The sequence below is a fragment of the Scardinius erythrophthalmus genome (assembly GCF_964197995.2).
Source record: "Scardinius erythrophthalmus genome assembly, chromosome: 1".
NCBI classification, from domain to species: domain Eukaryota; kingdom Metazoa; phylum Chordata; class Actinopteri; order Cypriniformes; family Leuciscidae; genus Scardinius; species Scardinius erythrophthalmus.
In genome coordinates, this window is record NC_138221.1 from 33,062,847 (window position 1) to 33,082,120 (window position 19,274).

Here is a 19,274-nt window from a genome sequence, read left to right on the forward strand (position 1 = left end):
CTGTTCACCCAGAATGGATGTGTGTCTACCTGCACCTCATACGCATTATAAATACATGTTAACGCTTATGTAAGCACGTACTGATTAGATGCGTTCCATAAATGTCAATATAGGTTTGAGAAAGTGACAGCTGCTTTTAGTGTGCCACAAATAAACTGGCCAAAACCCATGATAAAGAAAGAACTATGTCAAGAATCTTGACAAGACGTCACAAAAAAAGTTGTATTATTCACTCTTAAAAATTAAGATTCCAAAAGGGTGTTTCACAGTGATTCCATAAAGAACCGTCTTGGGTTCCAGAAAGAACCTTTCAATGAACCGTTCTTAAATGAGCGCCTTTTTTCTCAGTGTGAAGAACATTTTAATACTTTTTCCACTATTAAGAACTTTTTGTGGAATGGAAACGTTCAATGGATGCACTTAAAATATGATTTTGTCTCTTATTCCAGGGTTTCTACAGGTTTTAGAAATGGAAATTCAAGAGTTTATAAAGACCTTCTTTCTTTCTTCAATGTCTATGTATTATCAACACTTCAGAGTTTGACAAAACAACTTTTTTTATTCATTTTACAAAAATAGTAGCTTGATCTCTGTTCCCAAACACTAGAACATGGAAATAACTTTTACTGGACCTTCTGATCACACTGCAAAGTGTTGTTCTTCATCAGTATTTTTGTCTTTTTTTCCAGTGCACGTCTAAAGATTCTTTAATCAAGACAAATTTCCTGGATTAACATAAAAATTAAGTCTTGTGTTCTGTGAAATTGATCAAAATAAAGCGAGTTTGTGATTAAAAAAAGAACAAATATCTGCCAATGGGCTCAGAAAAATCAACTTAATTCAAAGGGAAGTTTTCATAACTCACTGACAGATATTTATTCTTGGTTTAAGCGTAAACACTCTTCATTCTGTTCATTTTTTCAAGACTTAATTTTACATTTGCATCTCAAGTAAATGAATCTTGATTTAAGAATGCTTAGATGTTTGAACTGTGGAAAACAGGACAAAAATACTGAGGAAGATATAATTTTTTTACAATACACGTAACATTTAATGAATGATAAGACTTTCTGCTCTAATTTAAGACTTCTTTAAGGCGTTATTTTATGTGTTTTTTGGTAAAGGAGAAGACATTTTAGTGTTTCATGTTCAGTTATGTTGGACATTAGAGGAGTTTCTGTAATGTTTCTGAATTATGTGGTTACCATTGTGCTGAAGAGTAGCACTTGTGCTCAGGCTGTGAGTGATAACTATAAGTCTATAACTATAAGATAACTAAGTCAGTACTGACTCCAGACTTTTCTTATTAGTTCATTATTGTAAATAATGATGAATGAAACTGCATGTTTATTTAGTTAATTTACACATACTAGACTCAATTAATTTGGCTTAAACCAACTAAAATGTGTTGACCCAACTAAATTTATTTAGTTTGAAATAAATAAATTAAACTGTGTGAAAAAACTTTCTTCAACTGAGTTAAGAAAGGGTAATAAATTCATTTCTTCATTGAATCCTGCATGCCAGTAAAGAACCTTTATTTTTAAGTCTGTGGCATGAGATAATCTGATTTAGTTTTACATACATTCAGACACATTATTCAGAGTCTTATGAATAATGAATCAATGCTAAAAAACCCATTTTAACCTTTCTTTGTAGAAAAGTGTTTTCTTATTGCTAATAATCTTTCAGATCATTCTAGTAAAAAACAAACAAACCTATATTAGTTCTTGTTGGGAATGACTGGAAACTGTGGATAGATAAAGCTTCCATTTTGGTCTTACACGATATCAAATCTTCCTTTGAGACAGTTTATCACAAGGTCCTTATTCACCAAATAGGAAACTGGGTTAGGTTTTCCAAGGACATTTTTTAAAGTTTAAATCAGGTGTGTCCAAACTCGGTCCTGGAGCGTCACGGTCCTGCAGAGTTAGGCTCCAACTTGCCTCAACACTCCTGTCTGGAAGTTTCTAGTACGCCTATAGACAGTGATTATCTGGTCCAGGTTAATTGGGGTTGGAGCTGAACTATGGACACTGGCCCTCCAGAAGCAGGTTTAAATCATATTAGATAAATAGACATTTGATCGCTTTTGAAATCAATCATCAAAAAGTGTCCTGTTTCTTGTCATACAACAGGACTTTAAAGACCACGACCCTTTTCATTATAAGTTATCATGGGATCCAAATCTATATTACCATAAATATCTTAATCAGCTGTGCGTTAAACATATTGCAATGGATTCCTCCAAAATTACAGATGAATCAGGACAATGCTAAAATAGCAGGTGACAAAATTTCTAAATTGTGGCCGTTTCACTTCAAAAATGTATCTATAATATTACTTCTAAAGAACAGAATTGTGGTTATTAGATAATACAATAGGTGTAAAAAAGCCTCATGTTTGTACATGCGTTTTTACACTCACTACAAAGTCATTTTAGGTCAGAATTGAACTTAAACAGAGGTTTGAATCAGAACACTCTTTATTTTAAATCTACAAATTATGTTTTATTATTTTTATATGTAGTTCTACATTAGGGGGTTGTATTTGTGTAAAGAGGAAGAATAAACATTTAGAAAGTTGAGCCTAAACAGCACATAATTTATAACAACAAACTGACATTTTATACAAAAATGTACATATTCATATTATAACACAAGTTTATGTGTTTGTGTACAGTTCATGGTATGTGAGTTTGCACATGCACACATAACTGGTCAAACTGAACTCTATTCAGAGTTAAAGTCTCTTTCAAGTTTATCTCTTGATCAATTCTATTTCTAGTTTTTATTTCTCTCTTAAACAGAGAGGGAATACAAACACCGCCTGCGTCACCAGAAATCACCAGAAAGACCTCAGCGATCCATTCCACTGTCCTCCAGGGGTTGCCCTTGGAAACAAGCCGCTCGTAAACGTTCACAAAATTCCAGCTCCTCCTGCAGGAACAGAAAATTCAGAGTTGTCAGACATTATGAAGCACTGTTTGCAACCTATTTTACTTTTAAAATGTACTTGCTTTACCTTTTTCATATTTTTTAATTAGTATATAAATGAATAATTTTGCGCTTTTTCTAACTTTTATTCGTTTATTTTATAATTATGTTAGCTTCGTCATTTTAGTACTTTAGCCTCTGCCATGTCAACATTTCTACATTAAGTTTTCTATCTAATATTTATACTTTATTTAAATTATTTTCAGATACCAAACACGGACTGACTCATGATATTTGGCAAATGTAATGCTATTTGCTATTATTGTGGAAGAATTGTATTATGTTAATGTTAATCTGCATTTAATTATTGCGTACGATTTTAAAAAGGCTTCATTACCTACAAGGACAGCCTAAAACAATGCCTAAAAACTATTAGATTATTGCTAAACATTATTTTCTCTATTATTTTACCTACCCATGTTGCTCACACCTATAAATGAGTGGCCTACGTGATGTCAGCTAAGAAAGAAAGTCATTTCAGAGGCAAGACAAGTTATTTAATATCAGTGAAGGATTACGAAACCACATTTTTTTTCTTTGGAAGAACATGCATCAACAAATCACACATAATACGACAAGGAAAAAAGTAAAAAGGGTCCATTTTTATTACATGTGGACTTTAAAATATTTGATATGAGAGTGAATGTGAGACTGAAGGACAAAGTACAGGAGAGATAAACAACAAAACAACAGTTAAGAGATGAGTGAATGAGTTTACCTGGCTCTCCTCTTGTCCCCTTAGGTCCTGCACTCGCTGGTTGAGCAGTTCCTCCAAGCCCAGCGACGGATCTCTGCAATCACTCACACCACGGGGAGAGTCCTCAACCAGACTACACACATACACGCCGCAAAAAAACAGTCAGAAACCAAGCGTCAAACTCCAAAAGCTGATTTCATACTTCCATCAGCATACTGAAGTTTCATTATCATCATGCAATCAATGTTACTAACCAGCAGAGGGCACCAAGTACATGTTCATGTACAGAGGAATGAGGGGACCGAAGCACTGACACCAGCTGCTGAACCATCCCCATAGACAACACTGTATCTGACAAATTAAGAATGTATACATAAAACACTTGTACAAACTGGACTCTAGATGCTCGGAGAGTCCGCATTCAGATTCAGCGCTACCTTTGTGTTCTGGGTGACTGGACAGAAGGTTGAGGAGAAGGAACGCAGATTTAGTTCTCAGTTTCTCACTGTCTGACTGCATCCCCCTCATCAGCACTGAAAAACCATCATGTGACAGGAAGTCCCGCAGACCTACATCCTGTTCCCGGACTAAACCTGGGAAAGACAAGATTTGAAGATGCTTAATTCCAGAGACAGTATAAGGAGGAGACTTGCCACTAAATGAATGGAGGCCTTTCACTTAAAAAGATCCAATGTTGGGTCACCAACCAAAAATAACCTAAATCATATAGACTAAATATAATAAAATAAATAGGCTGATCAGGGCTGTACGATTTGGGGATAAAATGTAAAGTGCGATTTAAATGCGATTTTAGTACTTGTTTGTAGGTATGCACAATTTGGCTAAAATTCTGTGACTAAATCAATCAATAAATATTATACTACTAAATAAAAATATTAAACAAAATAAGAAACATTACTATTGCAAAACTTATCTGTATAGTAAAAAATCAGTATTTAAGAAAAATAATATTATAATAATACATTTCTTTTGCAATGGTAAAATTACAATACTTTGTAATATCTTCATTTTCATATCAAGCATTTATTTTTGAAGGTTTTTGTTGACAACAGCCGGTTGGGAAGATGATTTGCACTTTTTATCCCCCCAAATTCATCGACTCAAACTCAGAGCAGATGCAGAGATAGAGATTCTGTAGAGCTCTACTCATTTACTATCAACTGTGTGAATTATTTCATATTTGATTATTAATTTATATCAGAAAAAAACATACAGACCGACTTGAGAGTGGCTGTGTAGTAGATGGATGCTATGCTATCAGAGATAGAGTTTGTGTAGAGCCATTTCATATTTCCATGCAAATTCTGTGATTTATGCGCATGTATGGTTTCAGTTGTTCCAACATTTCTCTCTAGATTTAGAATAAATTAAAGTCGAAAGTTATTGGTAAATCATTTGACACACAAATTTGTGCGTATGCACCCAATACTCAATATAAAATCTCGGACTATATCAATCCAGACATTTCCTTTTACGTGCAACTATACTCACAGGACACCGCGTAGAGTGCTTTAACTCTAACAGTGCTGTTTGCGTCGTGATCTGTGAGTTGCAGGAGTGTCAGTAGCGCCCCCTGGTTGAGCAGGTAGAACTGCACCTCGGGCATATTCTGGGCACAGCTGGCGATGAGCTGAGCCGCTCTCCAGCGAATGCCCGCCTCGGAGTGACAGAGACACCGTGACATACACAAGTCCAGACCGCCCAGCTTCATCAGATCTGCAAAACACACAGAGAAGATTAGAGTTAGAGTTAGATGCTGCAAGAAGACGACATGAAAGTCTGAAGACCAAACACACACACACCTCTGGCATTGTCAAGGTTCTCACAGAGCTCAGAAAGCATTTCCAGGGCTTCCTCTCGCTCATCCTCCTCTTCCTCCTCCTCCTCTCCCTCCCTGCGCTCATCTCTATTCAGCACGTCCAAACACTGCTTCATCTGCTCGACCTCATCCATCTGTCCTTTACACACTTCTGCAAGAGCTCCTCTCAGAAACTCCAACCTCTAGAAAGAGAGAGAATGTGGTTTACTTATAGATGACTGCATATTAAACTGGGATATGAGTTTTCAGAGACTGCTTGCTCACCTCTTGCGTCATGGGTTCTGGTGGAGCCGGACCGTCCGAAGCAGAGCCGGCCTCCACTGCCATCTGAAGCACACCTTGCAAATTACGGGGGTGTTGCCTGTTACCCCTGCCTTCTGCCATCTAAGGAGATAAAGACACATCATATGATATTCGGGATTCAAAGCTTTTCTGACAATCCGTAAATGCTTTTTAAACAGGCTTAATAAATAAATTCAATATTCTGGCAACTTTACTAAAATTTGCCAAAAACCTTTTGTAAAGACAAATGAGAAGCACAAAATCACATTTATGCTATTTTCAGTATAGGCCTACTAAATATTTTTGGTTGATTTTTATGGTAACTTCTAGTCATGTTAAGAATAGTGATTATTTTTTTTATTTATTTTTTTACATTTATATATTTAATTTCACTTACACAGTAATATACAGATAATATACTTTTGATATTTTTTCTTTCACTTAGAAAATGTGTTCAGATAATATATTTTTGGTCACATAATTCTTATATTTCGCTTACAGATGTAGGCTATTATCACAGATGACACATTTATTACTTACATCTATATTATCATATATTATTTTGACATTTATTTATTATATTTTACTTACAGATATATGATCACATCACGGATAATATTTTTTACGACATTTTAATACTGTGCCATTTATTTCTGATATTTCCTTACAGATATATTATCACAGATAATACATTTTTGTGACATATTTATTTATTTTATTTCACTTAGACATATATATTTTATGATATTTATTTCTTATGTTACACTTATAGACGTATTACCAAAGATAATACATTTTCGTGACATTTATTTATTTTGTTTCACTTACAGATATATTATCACTTATAATATTTTATGACATGCATTTTATATTTCCCTTACAGTTATAGATATGTTATAGCAGATAAAATATTTTTGACATAGCCTATTTAACAGATATACTGTCAGAATCAAAGATAAGGAACAGCCAAATACAACGAAACCGAAACACGTTCTAATGTTCAAAATGTAAACACGGGTAAAACAACTCGGGCCTACCTTTGGAAATGCTGTGTGTCAAGGTTTAGAAGTAGACGTTGCAAGGATGTGTGTCAAGAGGTTTCGCAGCAGTGTTAATAATAATGTGCGTGATCTCCGCGCAGAAATTATAAGGACACCATCGCTGATCCAGAAGCTTCCAGATGCGGCCGCACATTAACGGCGCGTGCAGCAGAAACTGTCGACGCGCGATGACGTCAAGACCCTTACCGTAATGATTTTGATCATCATTGTAGTTATCTAAAGAATTCTTAAAATCTAAATTTGATATTGAAGAAAACTCTTGTCAATTCTGTGATGCGAATATTGAAACCACTGAACATATTTTTTATCATGAATTATAACACGTGTAAACCCCCTTGAATACAAACAAATTAAGTTTGGTGTACTTAAGAAAGATTGTCCACAGTACTTCTTGGTTAATAATCTTTTTGAATTTGCTAAATATTTCATTCATAAATGCAGATTTTTGAACCCCCCCCCCCCCCCCGTCCTTTCCTCATTTTGCTAATTAGTTGGGGGCCTTAAGCACATAAATGGGTAATTTCGCGCAAATTCATCTAAAAGCGCCAAATTTGGCACAGATGTAGCTCAGGTCATACCGAAATGATTTAGCTAGGGCGCCGGAGCCAGCGACCCTCGGGGCCAAGATGGCGGCCAAATCCAATATGGCCGCCGCCCGAAAAGGGTTCCGGCTTTAACTTTTGAACCACATGAGTTACAAATACAAACTTGATATGTTTTTCAGCTTAATTGATCATGAGAAACACATAGGAATGTTTATATTTATGACCCAGTATATCTGGACCCCTTGATCCTCCAATTCCAATATGGCCGCTGTCCAAAAAAGCAGTTTGGGCTGTAGTATGGGGCCTTACACACCATTGTTCGCGCAAATGCATCTACAAGCACCAAATTTGGCACAGATGTAGCTGAGGGGATACTGAAATGATTTAGCCAGGGCGCCCGAGCCAATGGTCCCTGAGATCAAGATGGCGGCCAAATCCAATATGGCCGCCGCCTAAAAGGGTTTCGGCTATAGCTTTTGAGCCAGATGAGATACAAATACAAACTTGATGTCTATTTTACCTTCTTTGACCATGGGAAACCCATAGGAATACTTACATTTATGATTGGGTATATCAGGACCCCCCAATAACCCTAAATTCAATATGGCTGCTGTCCGAAAAACGGTTTTGGCTACAAATTTTGAACCAAATGCGCTACAAATGAGGATGTGGTGTCTATTTTATGTTTATTGACCACAGGAAGTCCATTGGCATATTTATATTTATGCTTGTGTAAGTCTGGAACCTGTATTCTTTTCAAGACTGTGGTTGAAAATCCTTTTTTTTTACCACAACTTTGAAGGTTATTCTCAATGTTGATTCATTTCCTTATAAAAGTGAAATGGTTTTCAGTTTACCACAGGTGAATACATTTCAAAGTGTAATCATATAAGAAAGAATAAGACACAAGTATTATTGCAAGGCAATATTTATATTATATCAAATTGTTAAAATAATAATATAGTCAATTTTTCCAAAACTCTTAAAGGTTTGCTTAGCATAACAAAAAAACAGCAATAAAATAAAAAACAACAGTGAATTATCATTATCACTCACAATCACTGGATCTCTCATTGTCTTCACCATCATTGTTTGTACAAGCACCCTCACATGCACATATAGAAGTGCAACGAACTACGGCTTTACAGCACTTACAGTGCCCTCTACATGCTGTCTTGCAGCCACAGTGGAGGAGAATGGTGCAGGCTTTACTGGCGTCTCCGAGATTAGTCCAGTAAGGTTCCCAAGTCTTGCTCGTAGAGTCCCGAAACCATCCCCATGCATTGAACTCTGGGATATCTTGCTGGACAGCGGTTGCCTGATTCCAGTAGAAGCTGGCCTGCAGCAGTGCTCTTTTGATGTGCTGAATCAATGCAGCTTGGGTGGGTGGCAGGTTCTCGAAAGACTTGGTACCATTCGAGAAAAGGTGATGTCTAGCTTCATCTACACGGCTGGAACCACAGCTCTTGCTGTACATGATGATGACCATACGCTCCAGTCTTTGGACATGGACGTCATTGTTGATCTGTTCAGGCTCCAAGGTGAGGGTAACCAGAGATTCTGTGAGATCTGGTGTTGCCTCCCAAGCTGCCCATGCACTCTTTTTCCCATGACACAGAAAGGGTGAGGTTGTGTCACAGCCTGTTAAAGCGTGGAAGAGTGGTAAGGCTAGTGACTTCTGGGGACCAAGATCCTTGCCGTCCTTCGGATGAGAAGTAAAACCGAGGTCCTGACTCTCTGTGGTCATTAAAAATCCCATGGCATTTCTCATAAAGAGTAGGGGTGTAACCCTGGTGTCCTGGCCACATTCCACACATTGGCCCTTACCAATCATGGCCTCCTAATAATCCCCTTACATTGAATTGGCTCTATCACTCTCTCTCCTCTCTCCACCTATAGCTGGTGTGTGGTGAGCGCACTGGCGCCGTTGTTCTGTGGCTGCCGTCGCATCATCCAAGTGGATGCTGCACACTGGTGGTGGTTGAGGAGAGACCCCTGATATGATTGTAAAGCGCTTTGGGTGTACAGTAGTACATATGAAAGCGCTATATAAATGCCTCATTCTATTCTATTCTATTCTTGCTGATTTCATGAGCAGGAATGTCCCTATAGTTTTTTCCACCTGCAAAGCCGATCCAGAGCTCTGTGAGGCCGAGTGTGTTGAAGAAGCGGATGGCAAGGATGACAACATCGCTGTCGACAGTCTGGACAAATGCCTTTTTATGGCCATTGGCCCCAGCATGTGCAAGATGCAGGATTATTCTAGTGCTTCTGGATGATTACAAGGCTGAAGGGCAGACATGTCATACCCTGGTCTGTTGGAGAGTACAGCATCTTTCTTGGTGGAAAGGAGGAGTTTACCTGACATGCCATGCTTGGTTATCTCTTCACTGATATATCCAAATAGTTAAATATATAACAATATATCCAGTATATACTGTATATAATAGATATATCCAGTTACATTTTGGAATTGGAGTTCTCCTATCTCCTTTAGTTCTTGATCCGGTTCCTCTGCGTTGGTGAGTTTGTGTTTTGAGGTTCTCCTCTGGATATGTGTCAAACACAATATCCAGTCACGTGACAGATTCATAGCTCATGTGTGACCTCACAAACCCAGCAATATTGGTGTTAACGTAGTCATGGAATGTTTTTTTAAGTAGTTGGCCGGACCATTTGGACCATGAGCTATGAATCTGTCACATGAGCTCATCATGTACAGCAAGACCTGTGTTTCAAGCCGTGTAGATGAAGCTAGACATCAGTCTCTCGAGAACCTGCCACCCACCCAAGCTGCATTGATTCAGCACATCAAAAGAGCACTGCTGCAGGCCAGCTTCTACTGGAATCAGGCAACCGCTGTCCAGCAAGATATCCCAGAGTTTAATGCATGGGGATGGTTTCGGGACTCTACGAGAAAGACTTGGGAACCTTACTGGACTAATCTCGGAGACGCCAGTAAAGCCTGCACCATTCTCCTTCAATGTGGCTGCAAGACAGCATGTAGAGGGCACTGTAAGTGCTGTAAAGCCGGAGTTCGTTGCACTTCTATATGTGCATGTGAGGGTTCTTGTACAAACAATGATGGTGAAGACAATGAGAGATCCAGTGATTGTGAGTGATAATGATAATTCATGTGAGAGACCATGAGAATTCACTGTTGTTTATGTTATTGCTGTTTTTTTGTTATGCTTAGCAAACCTTTAAGAGTTTTGGAAAAATTTACTATATTATTATTTTAATAATTTAACATAATAGAAATATTGCCTTGCAATAATAATTGTGTTTTATTCTTTCTTATATGATTACACTTTGAAATGTATTCACCTGTGGTACACTGAAAACCATTTCACTTTTATAAGGAAATGAATCAAAATTGAGAATAACCTTCAAAGTTGTGGTAAAAAAAAAAAGATTTTCAACCACAGCCTTGAAAAGAATACAGGTTCCAGACTTACACAAGCATAAATATAAATATGCCAATGGACTTCCTGTGGTCAATAAACATAAAATAGACACCACATCCTCATTTGTAGCGCATTTGGTTCAAAATTTGTAGCCAAAACCATTTTTCGGACATCGGCCATATTGAATTTAGGGAATTTGGGGGTCCTGATATACCCAATCATAAATGTAAGTATTCCTATGGGTTTCCCATGGTCAAAAAAGGTAAAACAGACATCAAGTTTGTATTTGTATCTCATCTGGCTCAAAAGCTATAGCCAAAACCCTTTCAGGCGGCGGCCATATTGGATTTGGCCGCAATCTTGGTCTCAGGGACCATTGGCTCGGGCGCCCTGGCTAAATCATTTCAGTATCCCCTCAGCTACATCTGTGCCAAATTTGGTGCTTGTAGATGCATTTGCGCGACAATGGTGTGTAAGGCCCCATACTACAGCCCAAACTGCTTTTTTGGACAGCGGCCATATTGGAATTGGAGGATCGAGGGGTCCAGATATACTGGGTCATAAATATAAACATTCCTATGTGTTTCTCATGATCAATTAAGCTGAAAAACATATCAAGTTTGTATTTGTATCTCATGTGGTTCAAAAGTTAAAGCCGGAACCCTTTTCGGGCGGCGGCCATATTGGATTTGGCCGCCATCTTGGCCCCGAGGGTCGCTGGCTCCGGCGCCCTAGCTAAATCATTTCGGTATGACCTGAGCTACATCTGTGCCAAATTTGGCGCTTTTAGATGAATTTGCGCGAAAATGTGCTTAAGGCCCCCAACTAAATGAACTTAAAGCTTTTGCTGCTTCACTCTGCACCCTTCCAAATGTAAAAGCTTTCCACAGTAGCAAATTTCTTCAATGAGCTAAGTGCACTTTAGATCCTTTACCCCTTGCAAGGACCTACCTTCACATAAATGTTATTCATTTATTTATTATTTATTATTATTATTATTATATGTATCTTTTTTTATATTGTCTTTCTTGACTGTATATTTGATTTGAGACTTTGTAAATATGTCTGCCTTTGAAAATTGTAAGTTAATATTGTTTGTTAAATACCTTTTTTGTCTGTAAATTTGAATTCAATAAAAAAAAGATCATCATTGTAGTTGTATCTCAATCACCAAAGGGATTTAATAAATAATAATTTGCATAATTAAAACATTGTAAACCCTACAATTATACCATGTTTATAATTAAAAATACCAGTTGTTACTAGCGTTATTTTATTTTATTTATTTATTTACAGTCTTTTTTACGGTCTGTTTTTCTGCTGTTTAACTTATGTTTATAACAGTGGTAGCTAGTGTTAGCAATAGTCTCATTGTAATACAATAAATTAGTAAGTAGTCATTAATGAAATGAAAGTAATTTGGTTTACAAAGATGATATTAAGCGGCCTCTTTGTAAACCAAATTACTTTCATTTCATTAATGACTACTTACTAATTTATTGTAATACAATAAATTAGTAAGTAGTCATTAATGAAATGAAAGTAATTTGGTTTACAAAGAGGCCTCTTAATATCATCTTCCATTGTTTAGAACTGTTACGGTAAAGTAAAGACGCGTGTTGATGGCGTATGTGTATTTCTCCGCGCACGCGCTTTTGCCAGTGTCCGCAAAATGGCTGCGCTCGTGAGCGTCCGCGCGTGCCTCTCCGGTAAGTTACAACATTTGTGTATTTTTCTTTTCGCGTGCCATTGACATTGAGTTTATGCTACGAGTGTTCTGCGTGCGAGATGTAGCACATAGATATGTGTGTATATATGCGAGTGTGGAAATGACAGTGATTGTGAATTGAGAAAGGATGCTCGTGCGTTCCGTAAGCAAGGTCAAGTTCCTCAGCGGCAGCCTGTACCTTACATCATCGAGAGAGAAATGCATGACTTTAATGCATAAGATTGTTTATGCATACGTAATTGAAGATCTGTCCTGTATAAAGATTAGACATCTGGGAAATAGATTAGGGCTGTTTCAGTCTCAGATACTTTTGACAGCTGTGCCAAGAGACCGAGAGTTTGAGGTATTGAACTTTTTAAATGGTTGTTTTGTGGTGTGTTGATTATTAGCCATGCTTTTATTTGGCATAGTTGTTGAAGTAATGCTTAGACTCACATCTAAACCATAAGCCACTATAAATCATGCAAATGAATGAAATTTTACATGACATTAAGCACATTTTCTCTCTTGCTTTCCAGCCCTTCAGTTGACCTCCCCGAGTTTACTGCACAGCTCCTATAAACTGGTAAGTTTTCATGTTCAAAATATTTGTAACTTTATGCAATATAGGCCTGGTTTCACAAACAGGGCTTTGATTAAGTCGGGATCAGGCCTTAGTTCAATTAGGGCATTTAAGTATCTTATAAACGTGCCTTACAAAAAACCATTACTGGTGTGCATCTTGAGACAAAAAAATGGCACTCACATATTTTAAGATATTCCAGAGCAAATTACTTTCAGTTTAAACCGCTCTGAAAAGCATTTTAGTCTGGGACTAGGCTTAAGCTTAGTCTGTGAAACCGGGGGATAAAATTTAATAAGAGGGTAAAATAATTATTTGTCATTATCATCATGTGTATTCATATATTTCTTTTATTATGTTCTGTTAGCTTGCAGTTCCTCTAAGTCGGAGGAATTTCGCAGCAGAAGCGAAGAAGGTTTTCTCTCGTTCTAAACCCCATTTGAACATCGGGACTATCGGTCATGTAGACCACGGCAAAACCACGCTGACCGCCGCCATTACCAAAGGTATATTGTCGACTTGTTTTTATTTCTTACTATTCAAAAAGCAGTTGTGCTGACTCTATTTTGTTCCTGTGTTTGTGTCAGTCCTTGCCGAAGCCGGTGGTGCAAGTTATAAGACGTATGAGGATATTGACAACGCTCCGGAAGAGAAGGCTAGAGGAATCACCATAAACGCCTCGCATGTGGAATACACCACCGCCAACAGACACTACGCTCACACAGACTGCCCCGGTCATGCCGACTACGTCAAGGTATTGCACAGAGATAGCATAGCGTCTGTCTGTCTGTTAGTATGGTTTTTTTTCTGATATAAATGAATACGCTTATTCAACAAGGATGCATTAAATACATCAAAAGTGACTGTAAGGACATTAATAATGTTGCATAAGATTTATATTTCAAATAAATGCTTTTATTTTGAACTTTATATTCATTAAATCCTGTGAGAGTTTCCTCAAAAATATAAACAACACAACTATTTTCAACATTGATAATAATCAGAAATTTTTCTCAAATCAGATCATATCAGAATGATTTCTGAAGGATCATGTGACACTGAAGGCTGGCGTAATGATGCTGAAAATTCAGCTTTGATTACTCACAAGAATAAATTACATTTTAAAATATATACAAATAGAAAACAGTTCTTTTAAATTGTAATAATATTTCACAATTTTTACTTTATTTTTGGTCAAATAAATGCAGCCTTGTTGAAGACTTCAAAAACAAGAAAAATCTAACCGACCCAACAGTAGTGTACATGTGTTGTCATTGCATGTGTATTATAAATGCACATCTCTGTCTGAAGAACATGATCACAGGCACGTCTCAGATGGACGGCTGCATCTTAGTGGTGGCGGCAACCGACGGTCAGATGCCCCAGACGCGCGAGCACCTCCTGCTGGCACGGCAGATCGGCGTGGAGCACGTGGTGGTGTTCGTGAACAAGGCCGATGCAGTGGAGGACAAAGAGATGCTGGACCTGGTGGAGCTGGAGATCAGAGAGCTGCTCACCGAGTTCGGCTACGACGGCGAAAATACACCGGTTGTCATTGGATCGGCCCTCTGCGCTCTGGAGGTAAGGATGGAGGGTTGGAGATGAAGTGATTAAAAGTCGGCGTGAAATGGAAGTTGCGATTAGTTTTTTTCTTCCCTATTGTGATGTATATGAGTGAAACTCACAAGAGTAAATGTAAGGCAGGACTTGATTTTGTCCATGTGGAATTGGTTGGATGGTTGTGGTGTGCTATTGGTGGATCTCATGTGAGAGACAGGTTGCCCCGCCCTCACATCAGTAAACGCAGAGAAAAGAAGAGATGCAAGAGGAGGGGGAAGTGATTTTAAATAAAGATTATGAGGCACATGAATTAAAAAAATAATGATATGCTCAGATAAATCAGTTATAATAAGTACTGCTATATTCCATTAAAATATTTTTTTATTCCTGGGTGACTTTAAATATGAATCCTCATAAACATAAGCATATATATATATATATATATATATATACACACAACACACACACACACACACACACACACACACACAAACACAACACGTGCCAAAATGAAGAAACTGGGATGTTTTAAATTGTGTTGAATGAATCACAAGTGGCTCCTAAATTTCACGGCTATGCTTCTGTTATGATTGTCTGTGTTTAGAACAAGCAGCCGGAGCTGGGTGTCAACTCCATTATGAAGCTTTTGGATGTGGTAGATACATTTATTCCTTTGCCAAAGAGAGATCTGGATAAGCCATTCCTGCTGCCCATAGAGGCAGTCTACTCTATTCCAGGTGTGTGTAATAAAAGTCTTCTTATTGTAGTGCTGCTGAATCTGATATAGTATCTATACTCTGTATGATTTGTTATTTTTGCTTTTCTGCTTTGGGTAAAAGCATCTCCAAAATTAATAAATAATAGTTATTGTTGTTGTTTTCATATCCAGCATGATTTTGTCAGAGTATTTCTGCCTGTGATTCTCAGAAGTGTGTATCTGTGTGCAGGTCGTGGTACTGTGGTCACTGGCACACTAGAGCGAGGAGTGATCAAGAAAGGAGATGAATGTGAATTTCTCGGACACAGTCGTTCCTTTAAATCCGTCATCACTGGTGAGAAGTTACTTTTTTCCCTGCTCATTGCACAAACATGCACATGTATAATAATAGGCAGTCAATGTGCAAAATATGGTTAATGCATTTAGAATGGATCTTGCATTGAACACAATTAATGTTTCTGTGTTGTGGTGCAAAAATAACACCGTTTGGTGCTTAAATATGATTATTGGGAAAAGTATAAGCACAATAGTATCAGATGATAGTATAATAGTGTCATAATAGTATAATAATAGTATCTAAATCTGAAAGCATAAAATAGAAAAAAAAATAGTATTAATCTGAAAGTGTCTTTGAGCTTTGGAAAGTAGCAATATAAATACAGTGTTGAAATTGTTAATTAAAACTATTAAAAATAATTTTCATTAATTGAAATAAAGCTTAAGTAATATATACAGTAGTGGCCAAAAGTGATGAATGGCCTGAGAAAAAAACTAAATCTACAGGATTTATTCAAATATTATTAAAAAATTGTTATAGATTTTGTAAGCATATTGCATAGATGTGCTTGGAGTCAATTGTTTTATTTGTGATGATAACGCAATGTCAAATATTGCGGACGTGATTTTTGGCCACTCAGTCATTCAAAGAAAATATTAATGCATACAAAACCAAGAAAGAACCAAAAAATATGAATTACTGATTTTGCTGTAGTCAATGTATGCTTTTCCTATGCATTTTTTGCACAGTAAAATAAAGCCTATAGCTGTAGTTTTCCTTTTGTTTTGTTTTTTTGTTTTTGTTTTTTCAGATAATTTTTTTTCTAAAACATAACTAAAATATTATGTATGTGTGTGTATAATAAAATTACTAATACTTCAAAATTTAAATATAAATATTAAAAGCTGACTCAAATATTGATAAATGCTACAATGGTATATAATGCTAAGTTTGATTATTATAAGTTTGAAACCAACTTGAAACCAACCAAGTTTGATTATTAGTTTGAAGTGCTAAAATTGCTAAAAAATTATTTAAAGCTGAATACTTTCTGAATTCTAAAAGCTAATTAAAAATATTAATATATAATACTACATTATTGTTATGGTAAATGTTTAACATGTTGCTTCAGTTATTGTCTATGTGATTTCTCTCTCTCGCTCTCTCTCTCAGTATAATGTGGATTTCTCTTCTGACAGCAAACGGAATAGATAAAATCACATCTTTTAAGTGTTTGAGTCACTTTTTTTAGGGTCCGACTGTGTCATTACACAGAAATGAAACTCTAGCTCTGCTTCTCTCAGGTATCGAGATGTTCCATCAGTCCCTGGACCGGGCGGAGGCGGGCGATAACATGGGCGCTCTGGTCCGTGGTCTGAAGAGAGAGGACGTCAGGAGAGGCATGGTGATGAGCAAACCGGGATCCATCCAGCCTCACCAGAAGGTCAAAGCTCAGGTGTGTGCATTAGTGAACATTAAACATCAGTTCAGCATCCTCTGTCCTGCCTCACCAACCGATTAAACTGTGCGTGTGCAGGTCTACGTTCTGAGCAAGGAGGAGGGCGGCAGGCACAAGCCGTTCTGCACTAACTTCATGCCTATCATGTTCTCCCACACCTGGGACATGGCCTGTCTAGTAGAGCTGCTTCCCGGGAAGGTTCGTTTCACCTGTAGAAATACTGAATATCAGCACTAGTTCTTGTTGAAGCGTTTGCTCTGAATTTTCTCCGTCTCTCGTTTGGTAGGAGATGGTGATGCCGGGCGAGGACACGTCTATAATCCTGGCCCTCCGACAGCCCATGGCTCTCGACAAAGGCCAAAGGTTCACGCTCAGAGACGGCAACCAAACCATCGGCACGGGCCTGGTCACAGAAATCCTCCCCATGACAGAGAACGACAAATACAACTGGGGCTGAGAGACCATATGAAAGAGGGAAACTCTTTGAGAATTTGGTGTATGAAGCCTTTGTGGACTGAAGTTCTAGAAATTGCTCTAGAATTGAATTACGGCCCTGTTTATCGCAAAATCAAATGTTTGCTAAGGAGAATGACTATGTTCTTATTCATAATGTCTTCGCAAGCCCTTAAAATATGCACCCACCAATTTTCTACATGAAGAAAAAAAAAGTAAAGTATTGCTAGGATGAGCAATCAAACATTGTCATGGAATAATTTGTGTCCGAAACGTGCTCTACTTTTATTATCCTCCGCTCCATCTGCAGTTCACAAGGAGAAAAACAGTTGGTTTGTGAAAGTTTCCTCATTTAAATTGTACATGGCTTGTCATTGCATGCCATTCATATACAGACACGCATTTCTTTTCCTGTCTGGTTTCCGGTCATCTGTCTAAAAAAAAATGTGGCTAATGTAATAAAATGTATTCAACAGACCTGTAGACTCAGCTTTGTGTCTGTTTTGCATTTAACCACCTTTCAACAATAATGTAATAGGCCAAGAAATGTACAATGAGGTACATCTATTTTAAGCTGGTATCATCAAACCTGTGTGTTAACGGTTGATGTGTGTTTTTGAGTGTTATGTTTAAGTAAATGCATTTTAGTTTGATGGATGGTGATTATTTGTTCTAAATGAGTTAAAATTCTCCAAAAACGAACGGGTCTGTTTTTAGATTTAGCGTTTTGACTGTTGACACTATCAGTTATGCAATAAAAAAACATTAAACTGTTCAGAAAGCTCTTGGCAATTAAAACCAAGAACCTAGATGCTCACAAAGCAACGTCATCATATATTTCATCTTAAAATCAAGAGATCAATTAAAAAAAATGCATAAAGAAAATAAAGATTTTTGCATCACGTTATGACTTTTGTTCATGACAAATTGCTGTAATGCAATTTTTTGCATAAATTTAGTAAAAAGAAATGCTTCCTTGATGTAATTCTAGTGATTAAATATTTCATGTCAAAAGCTATTGAGAATTAGGAAGGAGGTTCTGAATGTGCTTCATTGTCATGAAACTGTTGCAACTTCCTTTTTTCTTTTTTTCTTTTTGGTTGACAGATGACCAGGACATTTCTTGAAACTTTTTTGTGAGATTTGCAACTTTTTTTATTTATTATTATTCTTTTTTTTTTATTGACATATGACCAGGACATTTCTTTAAAACAATTGTGAGATTTGCAACTTTTTTTATTTATTATTATTCTTTTTTTTTTATTGACATATGACCAGGACATTTCTTGAAACTTTTTTGTGAGATTTGCAACTTTTTTTCTTTTCTTTCTTTTTTTTGATAGACATAGGACCAGGACATTTCTATATAAAAAAAATTTTGTGAGATTTGCAACTTTTTTTTTTTTTTTTTTTTGATTGACATATGACCAGGACATTTCTTGAAACTTTTTTGTGAGATTTGCAACTTTTTTTTTTTTTTTTTTTTTGATTGACATATGACCAGGACATTTCTTTTAAGAAAATTGTGAGATTTCCAACTTTTTTTTTTCTTCTTTTCTTTCTTTCTTTTTTTTTTTTTTTTTTTTTTTTTTTTGATTGACATATGACCAGGACATTTCTTGAAACTTTTTTGTGAGATTTGCAACTTTTTTTCTTTTCTTTCTTTTTTTGATAGACATAGGACCAGG

General features: G+C 36.8%; 2 protein-coding genes across 2 annotated transcripts; one reads left to right on the forward strand and one right to left on the reverse strand.

Annotated features, from left to right (window-relative positions):
* Positions 1 to 2,470: 2,470 nt before the first annotated feature.
* On the reverse strand, positions 2,471 to 7,065 carry hspbp1 (HSPA (heat shock 70kDa) binding protein, cytoplasmic cochaperone 1). The gene is made up of 8 exons (XM_081383981.1): positions 6,853 to 7,065; positions 5,798 to 5,917; positions 5,517 to 5,715; positions 5,206 to 5,430; positions 4,131 to 4,286; positions 3,948 to 4,044; positions 3,715 to 3,826; positions 2,471 to 2,939 (listed from the first exon to the last, which is right to left on the reverse strand). The coding sequence occupies exons 2-8, from the start codon at positions 5,915 to 5,917 to the stop codon at positions 2,859 to 2,861; spliced, it is 990 nt and encodes a 329-aa protein (XP_081240107.1). The 5' UTR covers positions 6,853 to 7,065; the 3' UTR covers positions 2,471 to 2,858.
* A 5,345-nt stretch (positions 7,066 to 12,410) lies between these two features.
* tufm (Tu translation elongation factor, mitochondrial) lies at positions 12,411 to 18,063 on the forward strand. The gene is made up of 10 exons (XM_081378075.1): positions 12,411 to 12,537; positions 13,076 to 13,122; positions 13,487 to 13,625; positions 13,707 to 13,873; positions 14,431 to 14,700; positions 15,284 to 15,416; positions 15,627 to 15,731; positions 16,979 to 17,130; positions 17,212 to 17,331; positions 17,420 to 18,063. Exons 1-10 carry the CDS (start codon positions 12,501 to 12,503, stop codon positions 17,588 to 17,590), a joined length of 1,341 nt encoding a protein of 446 aa, XP_081234201.1. The 5' UTR covers positions 12,411 to 12,500; the 3' UTR covers positions 17,591 to 18,063.
* The last annotated feature ends 1,211 nt before the right edge of the window (positions 18,064 to 19,274 follow it).